Source organism: Plodia interpunctella, chromosome 1, assembly GCF_027563975.2.
Source record: "Plodia interpunctella isolate USDA-ARS_2022_Savannah chromosome 1, ilPloInte3.2, whole genome shotgun sequence".
In the NCBI taxonomy this organism is placed as follows: Eukaryota; Metazoa; Arthropoda; class Insecta; order Lepidoptera; family Pyralidae; genus Plodia; species Plodia interpunctella.
Window position 1 is genome coordinate 1,402,578 of NC_071294.1, and position 20,433 is coordinate 1,423,010.

Genomic DNA, 20,433 nt, shown 5'->3' on the forward strand with positions numbered 1-20,433 from the left:
CGTCAACCCTCCGAATCTTTACTTCATCTTAAAAACGAAACTTTAATCACAAAATTTAACAGTGTATTTATTAAGGTGATCCCAGGCCTCGTGACCACACAGCCCAGAAGATAGAGTATCCACTCACCTTGTCAGAATACTCGGCCACATCCCTCATAGACCGGGGGTACCCGGAGACGAGGTATGTCTTGGCTGTTGGCGCCATTTTCATCTCCAGCATCAGTACTTCAGTCACGGTTTTACTGGATAACGTGCCGAAGTCTTGCATGTCTAGAGAGAAATATGATTAGATTAGATATATAGATAAAATAAAATATTGTTCTTCTATAAGACACTGTATACGTACAAATCCTATCCTAATCCTAACTAATATTATAAATGCAAATGTACCTAAGTTTATTTGTTGGTTTGTTAGCTCATCACGCTCTAACTACTCAACCAATCATCTTGAAATTTTGCATACATGTAGTTTGAAAAACGGAGAAGGACATAGGGTACGTATCAGCCGGGATAAATAAATGTTCACGTGGGCAAAAGCTACATAATATATAAATTTGAAAAATTCTTTGCTTTTCCTTCGTATGTCGTGATTTTTGGTGTGGAGATACCTAGTTGGGAGCTGAAGAGTGACATAAGCTACTTTTTTATAATATAGCACTAACAGAAAATAAAAACTTCAGGTGTTCAACGATTGGTGGGTGATCCCACCAATCGGAACACCTGAAGTTGTTGTGGTCTAAGACAATGATAATGTCAATAGCCCGATTAGTTGATCTAACCAACAGGAAAAAATGTTCATGTCGTTCGATCTTTCGGATCTGTCGATCTGTGAGAATTTTGAGATAAAATATAGCCTACAGCAATCTTTGATAATGTACCTTTCTAATGGTGAAAAAATTTTTGAAATCGGTTAGTTGGTTTCGAAGATTAACCGCCTCAAACAAACAAACTCACAAACGCTTACTTCTTTAGAAAAATATTATAGATGTAATCAATCGAAAATCGTTCACATAAATTACCTGCAAGATTTATTGAAAAGCCAGGAACTACATACGAAATTAAATAAAAATTGATAAAAACACGAAATTCTAAATCGAATACAAACTAAAATTACCACTTAGAACATGCGACATTTTATTCTAAGACAATACTTTATTTATACATCATTGAGTACGCAAATGGCGACTTTATATCAAAGAAATAAAGTAGATATTGCTCTGGTCGATACCTTGTAACAAATTCAAGTCCTTGGAACTGTACACGTGTATTTTCTCATGAAGAAGAAGCCAAAAGCCTATAATTTTAATTTTTCAACAGTAACCCTGAACATACCACTTTGATGCATATTTAATTTGTCTGTTTATTGAATTTTAATGGCCGCTGCAGTTCTCAAGAATAATTACTGTGGTTAGAAGTGGATAATTATGAGTTCAATAGAAAAGTGAATAGTTCTTAAGCGGCGTTGCGCACTTTTTGTGATAATTAAAAAAAGTTAAATTCGCGTCTAAAGAAAGCTACTTCGCCATTTATTTATAAGTTTATCAACAAACCTATGATCAGAATCATAATCAAGGCGTTATATTGTATTGTCTGGGTATAACGATAAGTTGTGTGTGTTTCACAGAGATTAATTCTTACGTCTTCGGAAAGGTAGTTATGTATTTTGTACATAACTTAAACTCAATAAAAAAGCCTCTTAAAAGATTTAACAGATGACTCTCAAAGCGTAGATGGCAGCCAAACACATCGACTAGATTAAAAGCTTTATATTTACGTTGTCTATGTTAGCATCAAGAACTTTGACGAGACCGATATTATTCTATAATTTTGGCTTGGCTTTTTTTACTTTAATTTGGCTTGTCAACCTAAAACGATAAATTTGATTTTGAAGGACCATGAACTGAATAATTGTCGTTGGACCAGGTTAATGTTATTACTACTTAATTTGTTGTTGTAAATGTTATTACTTTAACTTTTCATAGATTTATTAACAACTATCATTAATTTCCAAAGAGAACATTGAAAAATCTGCATGTCATCAAGTCAAGGCTAAATTACAATTTTAACCCTCACAACTCTTTCCTGTCAACCAACACATACATTACTGCACTTGACTAAACGCTGCCCATTGCTTCTCATTTACATACAACAGGGGTCGTCATGCTATTACACCATAAAATAAGCTGAACATCCACCGCGAATCAGCTAGCTAGCGTAGCTGAGCTAATTTTTCAAACATGTGTAATTAAGTCAGAGGCCCGATTGTCAAGCAATCTAAATTCAGTTCATAATAGAAGTTCAACACAGTTTTTGCACATTATGAAATGGGTGAAAATAGTCTCGAATACTAAGGATAACACCGAAGAAAAGTAGGGAAGCGGTCTCTAGGCATCAACATTCAATAGCTGGGAAAGAAGTTGGAGAAAAGTGATGAAGAGACTTCGACTGCGTGAGAATCAGTCCCGAGAAATCCGGTGTCTGGTACATTCTGCCTCATATGTGACAATGAATATCGCTCAACTGGCCACAGAAGTATTATATTGTGTAAGCTAATTAGCTTTAAGACCTATGCGGAACGCTAATTAAAAGAAAATCAGGCGCAGCTATGGCAAGTTAGTTTAGCTCACAATGGCTATTCATCGCAAGGTTTGCAAATGGAAAAGCAAGAAAGACGGAAAACATCACGTCGACGCCTGTGTTAAATTTACAACTTCAGGACCATGTTGAACTCAGTTTTTACATGGTCACTTTGTGTTTAATTTGCAATCTACAATTCCAATGTGAATAAAATGCTACTGCTTTGCTGAATTTCAAGGTTCACCTAAATTGATCACTTGCTATTCTGGTTAGAGCTCTTTTTGGGTAACCAAAGATTTTCGCAACGTTACCAATGTTAGGTATATAGTTAAGAAATATAATATATTCATGTAAAATAAAATACGTATTTTGGCTCTAATAATATTGAAGTGGATCGTGCCTATTATAGCGTAAGTAGTAAGGGTAGATGAAACCACGGATAATGTGAAATCATTTCGTCCCATTTCCCAGAATTCGATTAAGCAAAATTTTGGATCAAGTACACGGATTTGAGCTGCTGTTTTCGCTTAGCAGTCTTTAGACAGTAATTTTATTATCCGAAAATCTTGTCCCAATTAAATCTTGTATCGATCAAATTTTGACCACATGATGGTATCCACTATAACCCGGTAACAGCTATGGGTTAATACGTGGATGACAGAAGCTAGTAAACGGTAATGTAATATGGCATGTTATTTACATGTGTCTGCACGAATGTTCAATGCACCACATCGATCCGCTAGCATTAACAAGGGTATTGGTCATTGTTACTGATTTATAGTAACTTACAAATAACGATAGGTTCGTATTGATTACTTTACTTTTGGAGAACATAATATGTTATTATGTTAGGCAAATATAAGTAAATTTATGTTATACTAGTTGTTCGCCGCGAATTTAGACCTCGCGAACAGAATAAATTTTTACAAAATTGTGAATTTTTGAAAAACGTCCGAACCGATTTTGATGCCCCACCAACTTAAAAATTCTATTGGCATATTCTACATAACTTTTAAATTTCATCAAAATCGAAAAGGTTCGAAAGTTATAGTGTTACAAACATACATACAAAAAATGTATTTTAGCCCCATGTAGAAAGTTAAGACCTCGCTCGCTTCAATCGCTGGGTCGATTACAGACTACCGGTGTGTTTATTTATTATCTTACTCTTTCACATGCGGAAGTTTGAATATAAATCCAAATGTGATTACTTATTCTAATGTGCAATTCATTTTTTCAAGCCATTGTACCGTTGCCGATGGCGTATTGCTGCAGCTGTTTTGCCATATTGATGTGGAGGTTCCTATATTAGGTTGGCGCAAAGTCGTCTAAATAAGTGTAACTACTTAGACTAAGACTAAGTGCAAACCGTGTTTTGGATGATACCTGGAACGTTTTGACCGCAGCGACCGCGCTATCATTACAATTTTAAAATTTTAACAAAAATCAGAATTGTTTTTATTAACTTAATCGGTACTGTGATAATGTTAATTTTATGAATGATTGATTTTGAAAACAATTCCTTCCTTAAGAAAATTTACGGATAATAATGACAGTGCGGCAGCAGCTGTTGAAAAGCGTTAGGAACTATCCTTTTGCAAATGATGTACGGTTGCCGATGTCGCATGTCTGATTTGCAGATGTAGACGACCCCACAACGCGCCTAAATCAGTAATAAGCCGCCGCAAAGTAATAAGTCATCTAAATAAGTGTAACTACGTAGTCTAATGTGCAAACCGTCTTTTGTAAGCGATGTACCGTTGCCGATGGCGTATTGCTGCAGCAGGTCCGTCATATTGATGTGGACGACCCCACGACGCTCCTGCATCAGGTTGTCGCAATGTGTCACCTTGCCGCTGCCTGGGCCGCCTGCAAAATGATTTGATTGTATTCTCTTGCGATATCTATTTATGTAGATTAATAATAGCAACAATGAAGAGGTTTTTGTTTGATACACAAATCATTCTTTGAAAAATATAAATCAGACAGCTATTAGAGAAACTAATGGAACAACTGATGTATTCGAAAAAAGAAGTTTTTATGTTTGTTTTGATGTTAAATACGTATGCTATTAGGTATAATTTTGTTGTCAGAAGACATGAGACAGACTTCAATTAATTCAATTCAGTCTGAGTTTCAAATTGAATTAAAAAATATGGAAATGAAATGAGAAATTAAAAGTATAGTTTCACAAAATATAGAGGAAGCTGGAGAATAAGGATCGTAGTAAGTGGCGGTCCATAGTGCAATATTTTGCCAAACGGGCACTTCACTATAAGTAAGATCATTTTCAGAATAGTGTAACCACGAGTAAAAAACATTATTAGTAGTTCCTCTTTCCTTTGGGAATCAATGTATGCATCAATCATAATGCTTACCCAGGACAAATACAACTGGCACACTCGGCGGCTCGAATTTGACGTGACTGGAGTTTTGCATAGGAAAGGAGGCGGTAGGCGGCGTGGCGCGGCCCACCCAAGCACTGTCGCGGCGGCTTCGGTCTCCGCCAGTGGACTCCAACTCTTCATTGTTTTGTTCTGTTGATGATTATTTATATATATCATCAAGGACATGAGAAACTATATAAAATAAAAGACACATCTTTGCTAATTGACGTCCTTGGAGAAAAGGCTGCGATGAAATTTGTTGTATTACAAGTTGGCGGGAGACTAAGTTTTAACTAAATTTTTGATGTCAATAAGTGATTTATAAATTTTGGCTACTATACTTGCTCTTATATATCACTAGCTGCGCCCCGTGGCTACGTTACTGTGTGAATTTCGGGATAAAAACTACCCTATGTGTTATTCCAGGTTATATTATACCCGTGTACCAAATTTCATATAAATCCGTCCAGTAGAATTTGCGTGAAAGATAACAAAAATTCATACATCCTTACAAAACTTTACCATTTTATAATATTAGTAGGATTAGGTGAAATAAAAGGCAGCTTTCATTTAGAAATTAAAGTTTTAAGTTAAATTTAGTTGAGAGAAAATTAACCTGGAAATAAGTTATAGGCTGATTATTAGTCTCTACAAATATGTCATTTATTTCGATTATTTCCGACTGAACAAACTTAAACTTGAAAACTTTCTATGAGGGCCATTTATTTGGGAATCATCCCTACCTGACACACATTTCGTCGTGCTGTTGCTGTAATTTATAGAGCAGTTATATGTAGATCATGGACATAAGAAAATGGATTACTAACGAATACAGGAAAAAAAATATGTCGGAGCCTTGGCAATCGAGTGGTCGGACAATGAGCTTGTGTCAATATACAAGGTTAACAAGTGGATCGGACTGATTTATAGCTCATGGACAAGGTACAGCCTGCTCCATGTCTTGTTACCATGCTTTATGTGTTATGTGGTGACAACAAGCGCGAATTGGCTGTTGTAAGGTATTGATGTGTGGTTGTCTGTATTAGGAATAGCTGCGGTTACGAAAATACAATGCCTAGGCTTCGATTGGACTTGTTTGGATGTATGGACTATTTTTGAAATACATAGTTATTTAGCTAATTGAAAATGTACTGCAGCTTTAAATAGCTATCTAAAGCCCTTATTAGCTCAAACCATTTATTCAGAAATTAGGCCTTCACAGGCACTTTTTCACGTCATATTCTAAATTAAATAATATTTACCAAAGCTACAAACTACTAGCTACAGTTAACTTGGCTAACAGTACTATTAGTGTCAAAAATTATATTATTATAATTTATATTTTTTTGATTGCATTTTGTATTAAATTTAAATACACTTCTAGCCGCACTCGCGTAGTACTTGATATTTCAATTAATATTTTTATATATATATTTTAGGAATATTTTTATAATGTATCTCAAAATGTAAATATCTCACAATTTAAAATAACACAGCTAACAGATATTGTGATATTTTTATTAACTGTTCAATTCAAAACACTTAAATTCAAGATAAAGAGAAGATGTAGTACCTACTCAAATAGAATTGGCGCCCAACGTGTGATTAGATAGCAGACTATTAATGTTTATAATATTGTACCATAATATTATCATGTATTTCAAAAGTTGAAATATATAAAATAATACTCACCAGTGTCTAAACAGATGCCCATATTCCATGAAGATACGAATTAAGCAAATCTCTTCGGCGGCAAATTTTCGACACCCACGTACTTAATTACTAAATTTTAATTGGCACTTATAGTAAAAAATATATAGAAAACACGCGTCCAGCGCTGTTGTCTAACGGCCACGGGCAATCACACGCTGTAGCAATTAATAGTTTATCGATTGAAGGACGCGACCTTCGTAAACTTAGCTTAAAAGAAACTAAATAAAAATCGCTGTAATCCAAATTATATTTTAATTCATCTTTTTATTTTAACTGATCAATTTTTGGTTAGTTATTCGGAAGTTGTGCCTTCGCGATAGCATTTCTGCTAGCGGTTTGAATCTAATTGGCATCGCGGGCCTACCGCTTTCCTTCGCGCCTAACACACAACTGAAACATGAGCATTGCTTTCCAGCCTTACCTGCTAGAACACTGTATGTCTCGCTCATAGGTACCGAGCATTATACAGAAGGAAAGGGATGGCGAATCGATTGAATAATTAAAGCAGCGTCCCACTGAATGAAACGCGTAATTACGTTACAAATGCAAGACGCCTTGCAAGAAATGCCTCCGAGGCAGTGACTGATGGGATATTTGCTTTCAATAAAAAAGGCTAGTTAGCTGAAGTCATTAGGGTCATGACAATTTTTCAGTTCGACAGTCGGAGGACGAATTTTTTATTCATATCAAGTTACACATACGATAATTGATATGTTTACCGTACGAGACAATAATTCTGAGAAGTTAGAATGACACACTTAAGGGCCACTTACCAATCACCAATAAGTTAAACGTGGCCTCTATTTTTCAGGAATGAGTTCAATTATAAAGTTTATAATCACGTTTAGGTGAATCATGGTTGTTTGATTTCTAAACTTTTTATGTTCTCGAATATTCTTTTACGAAGATTAAAGGATATAATACAGTAGAAACTAGCTGATGGCCGCAGATTTGCCAGCGGTAACATATGCCTGACCGGCGATAATTTCTTTCATTAAAATAGGCCCAGCGGTTTAGCCGTGTAAGCGTGACATACTTTCGCATATGTACAATATTAGTACGGAAATAGGGATGTATAGGTACATATATGTAGAAAGCATCTACTTAGAAAAGAATGCATGAAATTCCCAATGATATTTATTTAAAGGGAATGTAATTAATAACTTAATCACAATTCATTTATTTATTACTAGCTGCGCCCCGTGGCTTCGCTCCCGTAAGAATTTTGGGATAAAAAGTACCATATGTGTTATTCCAGGATATATACTACCCATGTACCAAATTTCATAACAATCCGTCCAGTAGATTTTGCGTGAAAGAGTAACAAACATACATGCTCACAAACTTACTCATTTATAATAATATTAGTTAATAAAACAATATATTGGTTAGATTATATGTATAACCATAAATGTATATTATGTTTTAAGTATTTATTTAATTAATCATTATTACATAGTATAAAACAAAGTAGCTTACCGCTGTCTGACCCTATTTACGATTAGATCTTTAAAACTACGCAACGGATTTTGATGCAGGTTTATTAATAGATAAAGATATGACGACCTCGGTGACGCAGTGGTAAAGCGCTTGCCTCTGTACAAACATCGAAACAGCTAGGCTCGTGTATTACAGCTACTTTCATAGCATAATGTCCTACGGATTATTGTTATGGGGTAATGCAGCTGACATAGGAAAAATTTTTGTTTTACAGAAACGAGCAATTCGTTTTATTTATGGGCTTAAGCCACGGGATTCCTTGCGAGAATTATTCAAATCGATAAATATTATGACTGTTGCATCTCAGTACATCTTATTTTTGTTAAATCTAACTTACACCTGTATAAAACATTGAGCGATGTTAACAGTGTAGTCACTCGTAATAGGCATAAACTTTGTATGAACAGATTCCGACTTAAAAAGGTTAGGCGGTCTTTCGTGGGTCAAAGTGTTAAATTGTTCAATAAACTCCCTGTAGAGGCTATTAACTTGCCAATGCCAAAATTTAAATCATATATTAAAAATGCTTTAATGGCTAATGCTTATTACACGATTAGCGACTATTTAAATGATAAAAAACCTTGGACCCTTCCTAAAACTTCCACCTCTCACACTTGATTTTAATTTTTTTTTTTTTATTATTATTTATATATTTTCTTGACATGTTTATTACATATATTTTGACATTTATTGTAAAACATATACGTGATTTGTGATCTCCAAGTGTCTGAAAGTAACATAGGTATCTATTATGTTAGATTATGGAGATCGAATATGTCATGCACATTCAAATGGTCAAACCGGTAGCGGCATCGTGGATCGGGTCGGGAGGTTCCCTCTATTGTGGTTGAGCTTCGCGATGTCACTCTGTCACTCTGTCACAATGTCACTCACGCGTCAACTCGTGAACGGGTGCTGCCGGGGGAACTGGTCAGCTCGATCTTTTATTAAAAGTTTTTTTTTGTTTGGTTAATTATACATATATATATAAGTATATATATATTTTCCTTTCATCAGCACTTGATCACAATCATAATATGTTTCAGTATACCTTTTGACCATGTACTTTATTATGTACTTAATGTTATATTACTGATAAAAAATTATAACAAAAAAATTATACATAAATTTATATATAAAAAATGGTAAGCCCTTCTGGCATAATAGGGACCAACACTGTTTGAATGAGTTTCTTTCGGCATTTCTTCTCAGCAGTGGTCGTTCCGAAATGCTAGTAGTTTGTAGCTTAGTATCATTTAATTTAGATTATGACGTGAAAAAGTGCCTGTGAAGGCCTAATTTCTGAATAAATGATTTGATTTTGATTTTGAACCGAGAGGTCCCGGGTTCGATCCCCGGTCGGGTCATGATGGAAAATGATCTTTTTCTGATTGGCACGGGTCTTGGATGTTTATCTATATACGTATTTGTTATAAAATATAGTATCGTTGAGTTAGTATCCCATAACACAAGTCTCGAACTTACTTTGGGGCTCAACTGTGTGATTTGTCCTAATATATTTATTAAAGGGGAAGGTTTTTGCACTCGTGCGAAGACGGGGGGCTAGTACAATATAAACATTACAAAACATATCACTGGAATAGATAGTGCGAATGTATTCTATATAATTTTAATTATTTTTATAACAATCTTTTGGAGTTTATATATTTACAAAAGAAATACAAATATTTCTTCTTTTATATTATTAGTTTAAGGGAATAAAATAAGCAATATGTTAAGACTTTTGTAACAGAAAATACCATACACTTTTATATTAGCAAACAACTTTGAGGTTTTTTTAAATAGCCTAAGTATAAGAAACACTTTCTTTTTAACTTCTCATTTTGACTAATTTCCTTTACAAATCATTACTTGATACATCATACTATTACGTACTACACTCGTGAACGGGTGCTGCCAGAGGGAACAGGTCATCTCGTTTCTCATATATTTTCATGTAAGTTAATTGTGTTTCACATCGATATGTATACATATATATATATATATTATAATCAGCACTTGGATCACAATCATAACCTGTTTTGATATACCTTTTGACTATGTACATTATGTACTTTTATTTATTATTAGAAAAAAAAAACATTGTAAGAAACAATAATGGTAAGCCGATTTGGCATGATAGGGACCAACACTGTTCAAACGAGTTTCTTTCGGCATTTCTTCTCAGCAGTGGTCGTTCCGAAATGCCAGTAGTTTGTAGCTTGTGAGAAATAACTATAAATATAAAAATTTACGAGAAAAAGTGCCTGTGAAGGTCTAATTTGAATTTGCATAACAAAACACAATGTTTAGTTCCATTCTAAACGAAAGTAAATAACTCGTACACAATACAAAATACATTACAACGATAATAAAATGTATATGTATCGAAATTTCCCCGCTACACGATTGGTCCGCCATCACGTGATATTGTAACATACAGCTGTCCTGTTCTCACGCACCTGTTTCCATGAATATTACAGTTTTTCAATACTAGGATATCTAATCAGGTCTGTAGCAGGCATTTTGCGATTAATAATTTAATAGGAATAGTGTCTTGAATTATATATTTTTTAAGTTCTGACCGACATGTGACGTAAAGATTATATGGTATTAGATTTGAAAAGAAAATACCTGATAAAATATATAGCTTATTTAAATTAAGTATTAATACATTTTAAAGACATCGCGAAAATGTACCCAAAACATCGCAGATATCGGATTTTTATTAAGTTACAAAAAGGGCAATGTAACATATCATTCCTAACATTCCGTTTGGTATCAAATCGTTCCATATATACTAAAATTATATTAATTCAAATAAATATAATAAATACCGAATAAACACAAGAACCTTGGACTGATGATAAAATTTAACACCTCAAACTAAGATAGGGCGACCGCGCGAATTGAAGACGAAACAGTAGGAAAGACCCCTGGGCGCAAAGCGGCTGAGGAAGGATCTATTGCGACATATTAAATAGCAAACAAATGATATTTCATACTAACATATGTCGTTTATTTTTATTCGTAGTACAATAGATTTATTTATAACTAGAAGTTGCCCGCGGCTCCGCTCGCAACAAAAAATAACCTACAATGTAGCCTCAGAGCTGACTTTGAAACTCCACATCAAAAATGACCTCAATCCATTTCCGCTTTGACGTGATTATGACAACCACACTTTCTTTTTTATAATACTAGCTACACTCCGGGGCTTCGCTCCCATGGGAAATTCGGGATAAAAAGTACCCTATGTGTTATTCCAGGTTATTCTCTACCAGTGTACCAAATTTCATAACAATCCGTCCAGTAGATTTTGCGTGAAAGTGTAACAAACATACATTCATCCTCACAAACTTTCGCATTTATAATATTAGTGGGATTAAATAGATCATAGGTAACATTATTACGTGTATGAATTACAAAACTATTGAACGAACATTACCTGAACGATCGCATGCCCCTAATAGTTTATAGTTAGTCAATTATTTGCATATTCCATCATGTTTCGTATGAAACTTGGATGCATTTTCACGTGCATGTTTGTGGAAAACAAGATTATAATAATAACGATGTAAATTCGTCCTCCTAATTTTTAATATATGTATAAGACCTATATTTGTTAATTGACGTCCTTGGAGAAAAGGCTGCGGTGAAGTTTGTTGCGCCGCTTCTTCTTCACCTGCGCTTTGGAAGCCGGCAGTAGACTTAGTTTAAGTAATTTTTGACGTCAATAAGTGATGTATATCATCCTAAATTGAATGAAGAATTTTGAATTTGAATTTGAAGATTGATTTACGAGCTCATACACTTCTGTTATAAAAGTTTGTAGACCTTTTATACATGAACATAATAAGAGATACTTGATCCATATCTATATACCATGCTAATTATAAAGAGAACCGGGTCTCCTTTGATGAAATTTGGCACAGATACAGACGAATCCTTCAAGTGTAACTAGGTCTACGTCTTTTTGCTGCTCTTGAATTTATTGACAATGCCAATCGAGGAGAATTCTCGAACATTCCCAAGAAAACTATTCGAACAATTTCGGGGAAATTCTTCTTATGTTGATTGCTTCGGCAATTTTCAAGGTAAGAAATATATGAGAAGAGAAAAGAGAATTTCACGGCGGAACATTTTACCCTCTGTGTCAATATGAAAATGACATTGACGTCAAAACTTAGGTGGTGGGACGCGTACTTTTGGTCGTTACTCACAGCCTATGATCGGCTATTTAGATTTTGACGGGGGACGAATACCTATATGAAAAAAAAAAAAAACAACTTTATATATTATTACATTAATCTCTCACATTAAGCGTACTTAAAAAATATATTTAAAATAAAAACTACCAATAACTATAAAAAAGTTTATTATAGAGACCTCATTTCAAATTGTCAATTATAAAGTCCACTACACAAATAAACAGATTCCAGAATATACACAATAAAACAACATCAAAAACAATGTAAAGATCAACAAAATATAGAGAGTTGGAACTGTATTAACAAGTGCTGGATGGTTTTGAAGTATCACAAGTTTAAGTAATTGAACAAGTAAAATAACGATTTTATGAAACGTTTTCATTTCAAAAACATTTTGACACAAGCTTTTAGGGAAATCTTGTATTCGTAGCGCGACAAAAATTCATGTTCGTCCAGTAAATTATTGTGCGTTAACTTGCAAAAAAATTGTGCAAAAATAAAAGTTTAAAAAATTAATTCATATTTTAGGCGCACATTTTATAAAATTCTTATAATAATATTTTCTTCTGACGTCAGAAGTGGGAAATTGCAATTACCGTTGTAAACTTTAAGTTGGGTTTAAATTATTTTACTCTATTAAGTATCTCCGCACTATTATTGCAATGTCTAACGATTACAATGAAATCGAATCTACGACTGGAGCTACAGATGCTGCGGCCATTATCGCGATAACTTTCGTGATAAATGTAGCTGCAGTATAAAACTCTTATACCTTTTCGGATGCCCTATTATTGTAAGCTCAAGAATATTATATTAGGCTTTTTCTAGATTTAAACTAAGCAAAAATATGAGCGATTTTGTAAAGATATACTCTAATAAACCTCTAATTATCTAATTCTAACACAGTCAAATTATAGTAAGTACATTTTAGCAAATATACAAATAACTAAAAATAAATCTGTTAATAGGCACTACATACAATAATACGATTTTAAACAAAATCTTATGCCGGCTACACACTATCGTCAAACTCGTCTCAAATGCATGTTTGTATGAGAGTTTTTATGAAAGTGAAAGTGAAAAGAAACGGTGGTGGTGTAATGGTTAAGACGCCCGCCTGTGGATCGAAAGGTCCCAGGTTCGAATCCTACTCGTGCCACATGAGTTTGTATACCAATCTGACTCATGTATAGTAGTTTTCATCGACCACCACCTGCTTCCGGTGAAGGAAAACATCGTGAGGAAACCTGCACAGTGGTTGATTCTTATTGTGTGTGAAATGGAGAAGGCAATAGCAAACCACTCCATTAATAATGCCAAGAAAGTTGTTGTGTGTGTTTCATTCCACGTAATGACCACGACCCTCAGCCATGAGGAATACGACTATGAAGAAGAATGAGAGTTTTTATTTACCGCAAGGATAACCAGCAATGTATGCCGAATCCGCCCAGTTCGGCATTATAAATATCCTACATGCACTGCTGTCATATATAACCAAGTTAAAGATTATATAGAGTAAGAGATCCTTATATAGGATAAGTCCGTCATTGTTCACGTATCTTTTTGTATTAATTATAATTTACACATTTTACTTACAAAGTTATTAACAATCAAGCAAACAAGAAATATTTTACATGCCTATATTATATTCTCTCGATTAAAAAATTTCATTGAGCCACTAAAGACCAGCGAAATTATCAATAACAGATCGGCCACGTTGTTGTGGCGCTGACTTCATGTTTATGAATATAACATTAAGGATGAAAAATAGTCTATGAGCTATTCCAGATTCTACTGTATTCGTTCAACTGGTTATATTAAAAATATTCGGCGATATATCTTTAAATAACAAACATGAACATAACAAACATGTTCGAAAAGGATGACATTAATTAAGAGAGCCTAGGCCTCCCAGCAGTGGGTAAAAAGAAGGTTGTCCTGAATCGTATGTTTTCATCAGAGATACACATTCCCGTAGAGAGATTTTTGAGAAAACTACGCTTTTATTCCCCAGATATAATAAATACACTTCAATACCAAATCTGCAACAGACATTCTTTCCCATTGCATGCAGTATTGGGAGAACAAACAATATTCTATACAACCGAGTCCTAAAATTAATTACAGATTTGTTCAATCATATTCCACTTTTTCGATTTGATTTAACAGTTATCGTAGATATTAAAGTGAGTTTGTATGTTCCTACTCAAGTTTCCACCCAATCGACACTTGTTTAATATTGCAAGAACTGATAGATCTCTGAACTGTCCCCGTGGGAAATTGACGCGGGCGAAGCCGCGGGCAGAAGCTAGTACCAAATATATTAGGACCCCGGCCCGTCCTGTTTCATCAAGAGTATTTCTCTCTTTCTTGTATCAGCGAATACTTGTCTGTATATAGGTTTCTCTGTCGATAACTATATATAGGAACAGTCTTGTACGGCCCAGTGAGAGCGTCGCTGTTGAATAAAGTAATAAACATTTTTTTTGTTCTTTTTTCAAATGTATGGTCAATGGTCACTGGTATCAAACGCAAAACCTCCTAAAGACTACTTGGGTACATCAAAACAAGCAACTTTTCTACGGCTTAGTTTTTTTTTTCATGTAAAAAATACAATCTAATTTGCGATTCTACACATCTTAACTCTATGTAATAGCCGAGCAACACGAGACAGTACAGTAGCGTTATGTAGCGGAATCGAACATAGAGTTAAAGGTTTTATGGAAAAACTTAAAAATAAAAAAAGGATTTTTTGTATTTATTACGTTTAGACAAAAGATGTTAGTCTATATGTACCTTCTGGGTATTTGGAAGGTTATGCGTTAGATACCAGTAAGCCTGTATACCTACCAAATCGATACGCCATACGATTAAATTAAATCTACGAAGTAGTCGTGGCTAATTTGTTTGCTGTCTAAGCAGTATGCCTAATTTGGTAAATGGCCGTCAATTGTCATCATACAGGATTCTTCTGTTGTCGCCATGTTTAAATTGGATACGTCTTAAACTTCGAATTTTTTGTAATTTTAATACTTAATAGTATATTGTCCATTATGTTGGAATGCAATAATAAGTTAAGATTTTTATTTTTTTATTAGCTGTATGGGTCCCACTGCTGGGATTTGTTTATTTAATTTTTAGATTTTTATTTATTAAATAAAAAATATTTACTTATTATCTATAACTTAATATATTGAGTACATAAGTAGTATCCATACATACTTATAATAAATCTTTTAAAGCCGAGATATATTTATACTCTTAAGGTCTATTTTTTAGGCATAATTATTAAGTGGTCAGTATAACATTCGCATTATTGTGATAATTATTATTTAACTACTTACATAAGAGATTAGCATTTACAAAATGCGTATATAACAACGTCAATAAGAATTTTTTTATTGATCAAGCTCATGATATAGTTTTATTTAGGACCTATTTGACCTAAACTTACAGATATATTTCCACCTTTTCTGACACATATAGGTTTAAAATTCAAGTAGCGTAAGTGCCGAATATATTAACCTTACATATTATAAAACAAAGTCCTCTACCGCGTGTCTGTCTGTCTGTTCGCGATAAACTTATATATAAAACTGCACGGATTCTCATGCGTTTTTCACCAATAAATAGTGTGATTGCTGGATATATTCTACCCCTGTACAAAATTTCGTCGAATATTTTTCTATACTACCATGCGGAACACGTACAGCTGATGGAAAGTGGTCACCGCAACCCATGGACGCCTGCAACTTTTAATTTCTCATTATTCCTATGTTAATTTTGTTCTATTAATGCAAATTTTTTAGTTTATACTGTTTTATGGAGTCATGGTGCTTACTTCAATTTCTTGGCTTGGCAAAAAAAAAACGAGAAATTAACAATTTCTCGTTTTTTTTTCTTTACCTTTTGTCTCAATCCAAGATGGTAATTATAGTAACACATGCGTGCTCACTACCATCGTAAATTTATATTTAAAAAATGGTAAGCCCTCCTGGCATAACAGGGACCAACGCTGTTTGAATGAGTTTCTTTCGGCATTTCTTCTCAGCAGTGGTCGTTCCGAAATGCTAGTAGTTTGTAGCTTTGGTAAATATAATTTAATTTAGAATATGACGTGAAAAAGTGCCTGTGAAGGCCTAATTTACCTGAATAAATGATTTGATTTCGATTTCGTCAATCACATACCCCGAAACTTTCTCATTAAAAATTATTATTAATAAAATTAAATAACTAGATAAAACAAAAGAAGTAACATTAAGCTAATATTCGTTGAAATCAATTTAGGTATAAAGATTTTGCTATGACTCCTGCCTTGTAACCTAAGTACACAGTTATCGGTGAGGTATCATATGATCGCTTATTCTAATACTAGCTACTGCTATTCAGCGAATGGCAGTAAAGAACTTCTAACTTCCACTACGACTTGCTACTTGCCCGATAAATGCTACAACCTGCCCAAATTCAATTAACAATACTCTATCTACGGAATGATTAACATTAACTCACAGTAAATCTTCATTTAGGTCTGATTTTCTCATAGAAATACGTTTGCGCTACTCCATTACTTTCGCTCACCAACATTTTTCTTTTAACAAATCTAAAATGTTCCATAGCAAACTCGTATAACTCGTTCTCCATCTTCCATATAGACGATTGCCGTATCCTCTCTATTGTTATAGGACTAGGGTCTATTTTCGCACTGGTCTGTCTCAAATGGGACTTGTTACTGTTCAGATAGTGCTCTGTAGCACCTTTGAAGAATCGGGGCAAGGTGGCTTCGAGCACTGTTATGAAGTCCAGCATTTCCTCTGTGACACCAACCAGTAGGAAGTGGTTGACTAGGTTGCGTTTCGCCTGCTCTAGAGCCCAATGGTTGCCTGGTTTCCTGAAAATATAAATAATATCATTAATTAAATGGAAAAATAAACAATTTAATTAATTGAATGGAAAAAATAGATAATTTAATTAATCTCCATTTCATCCTCGAGTGAATTTAGTGGCGCGGACAAAACATTTCTGTTGCTATTCAAGTTCATTTTGTACTTTAGGAATAAACTATTATATGAATAACACTTTTGTCTTTTAGTCATGTATATGGAAACTTTTATGAGTATGAATATTTTCTAAAAACATTACTCAAAAAACTTTTATGCTTCTTTACACACTCTGTGGACGACAGCAAATATTGTTGTTGATGCAAGAAAAAAGTGTATGTAAAACACTATTTTTGTGTGGACGATTTTGTTGAATGTTGATGTGATTTTTGATTGTGTAAGGGAAAACACGCGCTTCTGAACGAGCTCAATATAAACTACAATCTAACTCTAGCAAATATACCTACTTCTTTCAAAGGTAACAAATATCATCAACATTTGGTAAAATTACTGGAAGTGGTGGTGGTGTAATGCCTGTGGATCGAAAGGTCCCTGAGACCTTTCGTATCCTACTCGTGCCGTATGAGTTTGTATACCAATCTGACTAATATAATATGTTTATAAGTAGTAGTTTTCATAGACCACCACTTGCTTCCGGTTAAGGTAAACATCGTGAGGAAACTTGCACACTGATGGACAGTTTAGTTCACTAGTGTGTATGCAACTACCTGCCAGTAGATGGCGGTAAGTAGTCGTAAAAGTCATGTCAGATGTCTATAGGCGACTTGAATATATTCTGACACAAGTGTTAGCATAGTGTTGAGCAGTCCATTATCACAGGTGGCTAAATCCATTTATATCTTGTGGACAAGCATTATGAAAGCTAGATAAGTTTATATCAGAGATCCCCCATGAGGCTGACATAGTCACATAAAGTGCATTCAAGCAAGTTGTCAAAAATTTAGATGAAAAAAAAAAGGGTTAGCATAGCAATAACACACTCGATTTGATGATTTGAAAATTATTGATTTTTTTTATAAATACAGCGTTAATAATATTAAATTAGTACTGAAATATATAACATACCAACACTGGGCTGAGTGTCCACAGAAGAAGGGTACTTGCAGCCACATGTTGGCTGGATCACAGTCCGGCTGGCTTAGCTCTACGCACTCATCAAATGTCTGGAAATGTAATATTAAGAAAATAAATTAGAATGTATTATAATTTTCCATAACACAAGGCAGTCTAAAGTTAACCAAACCGAAAATGTCGTCTTTTATATAGTTTGCCGTAATTTATCAGTATTACTTTCTATTTTTCGTTAACAAAACAAATTTGATAAAAATGTGATTCCTTTAGATACAGCCTTAAAATTTGTGTGCTCTTGGAAAATGTAGAGAAAATCTTTTGCTCTTAGAATTAACTCTCATGGCTGAAGATATACGTCACTGTGTATGCTCTCTTATATGATTTTAAATTTCTCCGCTTATAAAATTTTAAAAGACGGACACAATACTAAAGGAAATTTAATTACCGCAGCAGACTTAACAACTGAAAGCTGATGGGTAAAGTTGATAAACTAACCATTTTATCACCATGCTTCTTCCTCACTAAGTGCGGTCTAAAATTATCTCCGTTCCTGAGGAAGTAGTAATATGAGATGAGCCGATCCAGGGGCTTTCTTATCAAGTTGATGAATATTGGCTTTGATGATGTGCCCAATCTGTAAACATAGACTTTTTTATGGGATATATGCTCTTTTAAAATTGGAATATAAATTAGAATGTGAAATTTTACAAACTGCACAACATATTTAAAACAAATGAACATTTGTTGCTTAATATTATTTTCCAATTGCAGAAAGAAATGTTACATATGGAATTGCCATATTTGTACAACCACGACATTTTCTAAGAATGTAGAGCCGAGTTGAATATAGAGTTCTAGACACATTTCTTTCACACACCTCTCAAAATTCAAGAACGCCATGTGTCCGTGGTAGAGCGCCGGCTTCACCTCGTTCCATTTGGTTACATTCTGAGCAAACTTATACTGGTTTTCCAAAGTCATAAAATGCATATTTGCCGTAATATTAATGTGAAGAACTTTGAAATGATTCTTCTTGCACAAATCGTACGCTACGCCCACAAAACTCGTGGATCCTGTTTTGGGCACCCTGTTGTAGATAACCACCAAATCGTCATCATCTTTTGCCAACGGTTTAGGAAAAAACTGACGAGATTCACTATGCGATTGAGCTAATCTGTATTCTACAAAAAAAGAGAAAGTGAGTTAAGAATCCCTTGATTTTCCCATTCAGCAATAGTTGACAGACACTTTCTTACCTATTTTGCGATAACTATCCTCTAAACGAGCTATCTCAGAGTGAAAATATAGGGCTATTAAAACAATAACACAGAGACACGAGAGAAACGACAATTTGTGCACGTTCAACATATTAAACCAGATTTCCCTCTGCTTCAAGCGCAAACGGCCACTGCACTGACACAATTATTATTCATATTTTATAAATAAACTTTCCATCCCACTATTGTTCTGCTCAAGAAAACAGAAATAACGCAGCGAAGTGCAGACATAGACATATAAATAAATAAAGCAAGGCGCCATATGCCAAAAATGACAGGTAGCGTTACATTTTTATCATAACCTGCTACACTTGTTTGGAATCACAAAATGAGATTAAATTCAATATGTTTTTTGGATAGTGAACGTGCCCTTACGATAAATGTAGCGGTTATGTATAGTAATGGAATGTTGGTTCGTTCCTCAAATGGTTCACAAATTCCACGAGGGTTCCGTACCCGTAAGATATTTTTTGTTTTGCCTACGCCTACCTGTGCTGTCGACTGAATGCTCTCAATATACCTAACAATATAAACTACGGTTTTTGGATGGAGACAATAATTTGTTTGTTTGTTAATGTGTTATTGCAATGCAAGAAATAACAAAAATAATAATAAGAATGGAAGTAAGAACATTACTTCTACGACTTACTAGGTATTTCACATAAGTCACAAATTAAGTACGAAGACTTAAGTACTCTATCAACAAAAAAGAACAACTTTTGATTTTTTTGTATTGTTATGTTAAGTATATACTTAAGTAGTTATTTCAATGCTTTAGAAAAGCAAGGTATTTTAACAA

At 34.2% G+C, this 20,433-nt stretch overlaps 2 protein-coding genes across 3 annotated transcripts in view; both read right to left on the bottom strand.

The window, feature by feature from the left end:
• Positions 1–7,077, bottom strand: part of LOC128673627 (uncharacterized protein) — a 30,469-nt gene extending 23,392 nt beyond the window's left edge. The window contains exons 1-4 of one of the 2 annotated variants that reach the window (XM_053751603.2): positions 6,657–7,077; positions 4,956–5,114; positions 4,315–4,446; positions 128–270 (exon numbers count right to left, since the gene is read on the bottom strand). In XM_053751603.2, the coding sequence (XP_053607578.1) occupies positions 128–270; positions 4,315–4,446; positions 4,956–5,114; positions 6,657–6,678 (456 nt within the window). In that variant the 5' untranslated portion in view covers positions 6,679–7,077. The remainder of the gene's footprint in view (positions 1–127; positions 271–4,314; positions 4,447–4,955; positions 5,115–6,656) is intronic. The other variant, XM_053751612.1, reaches the window with a different exon arrangement.
• Positions 7,078–14,263: 7,186 nt separating this feature from the next.
• Hs2st (Heparan sulfate 2-O-sulfotransferase) lies at positions 14,264–19,905 on the bottom strand. Its single transcript, XM_053751678.2, has 5 exons — positions 19,614–19,905; positions 19,235–19,538; positions 18,853–18,991; positions 18,352–18,449; positions 14,264–17,276 (listed from the first exon to the last, which is right to left on the bottom strand). The coding sequence occupies exons 1-5, from the start codon at positions 19,723–19,725 to the stop codon at positions 16,907–16,909; spliced, it is 1,023 nt and encodes a 340-aa protein (XP_053607653.1). The 5' UTR covers positions 19,726–19,905; the 3' UTR covers positions 14,264–16,906.
• Between the last annotated feature and the right edge of the window lie 528 nt (positions 19,906–20,433).

Coding starts and splice junctions, on each gene's coding strand:
- Hs2st (XM_053751678.2), bottom strand. CDS start 19,725: ATGTTGAACGTGCACAAATTGTCGTTTCTCTCGTGTCTCTGTGTTATT. Junction 19,539..19,613: donor GGATAGTTATCGCAAAATAG/GTAAGAAAGTGT, acceptor CTTTTTTTGTAG/AATACAGATTAGCTCAATCG. Junction 18,992..19,234: donor GCGTTCTTGAATTTTGAGAG/GTGTGTGAAAGA, acceptor CTATGTTTACAG/ATTGGGCACATCATCAAAGC.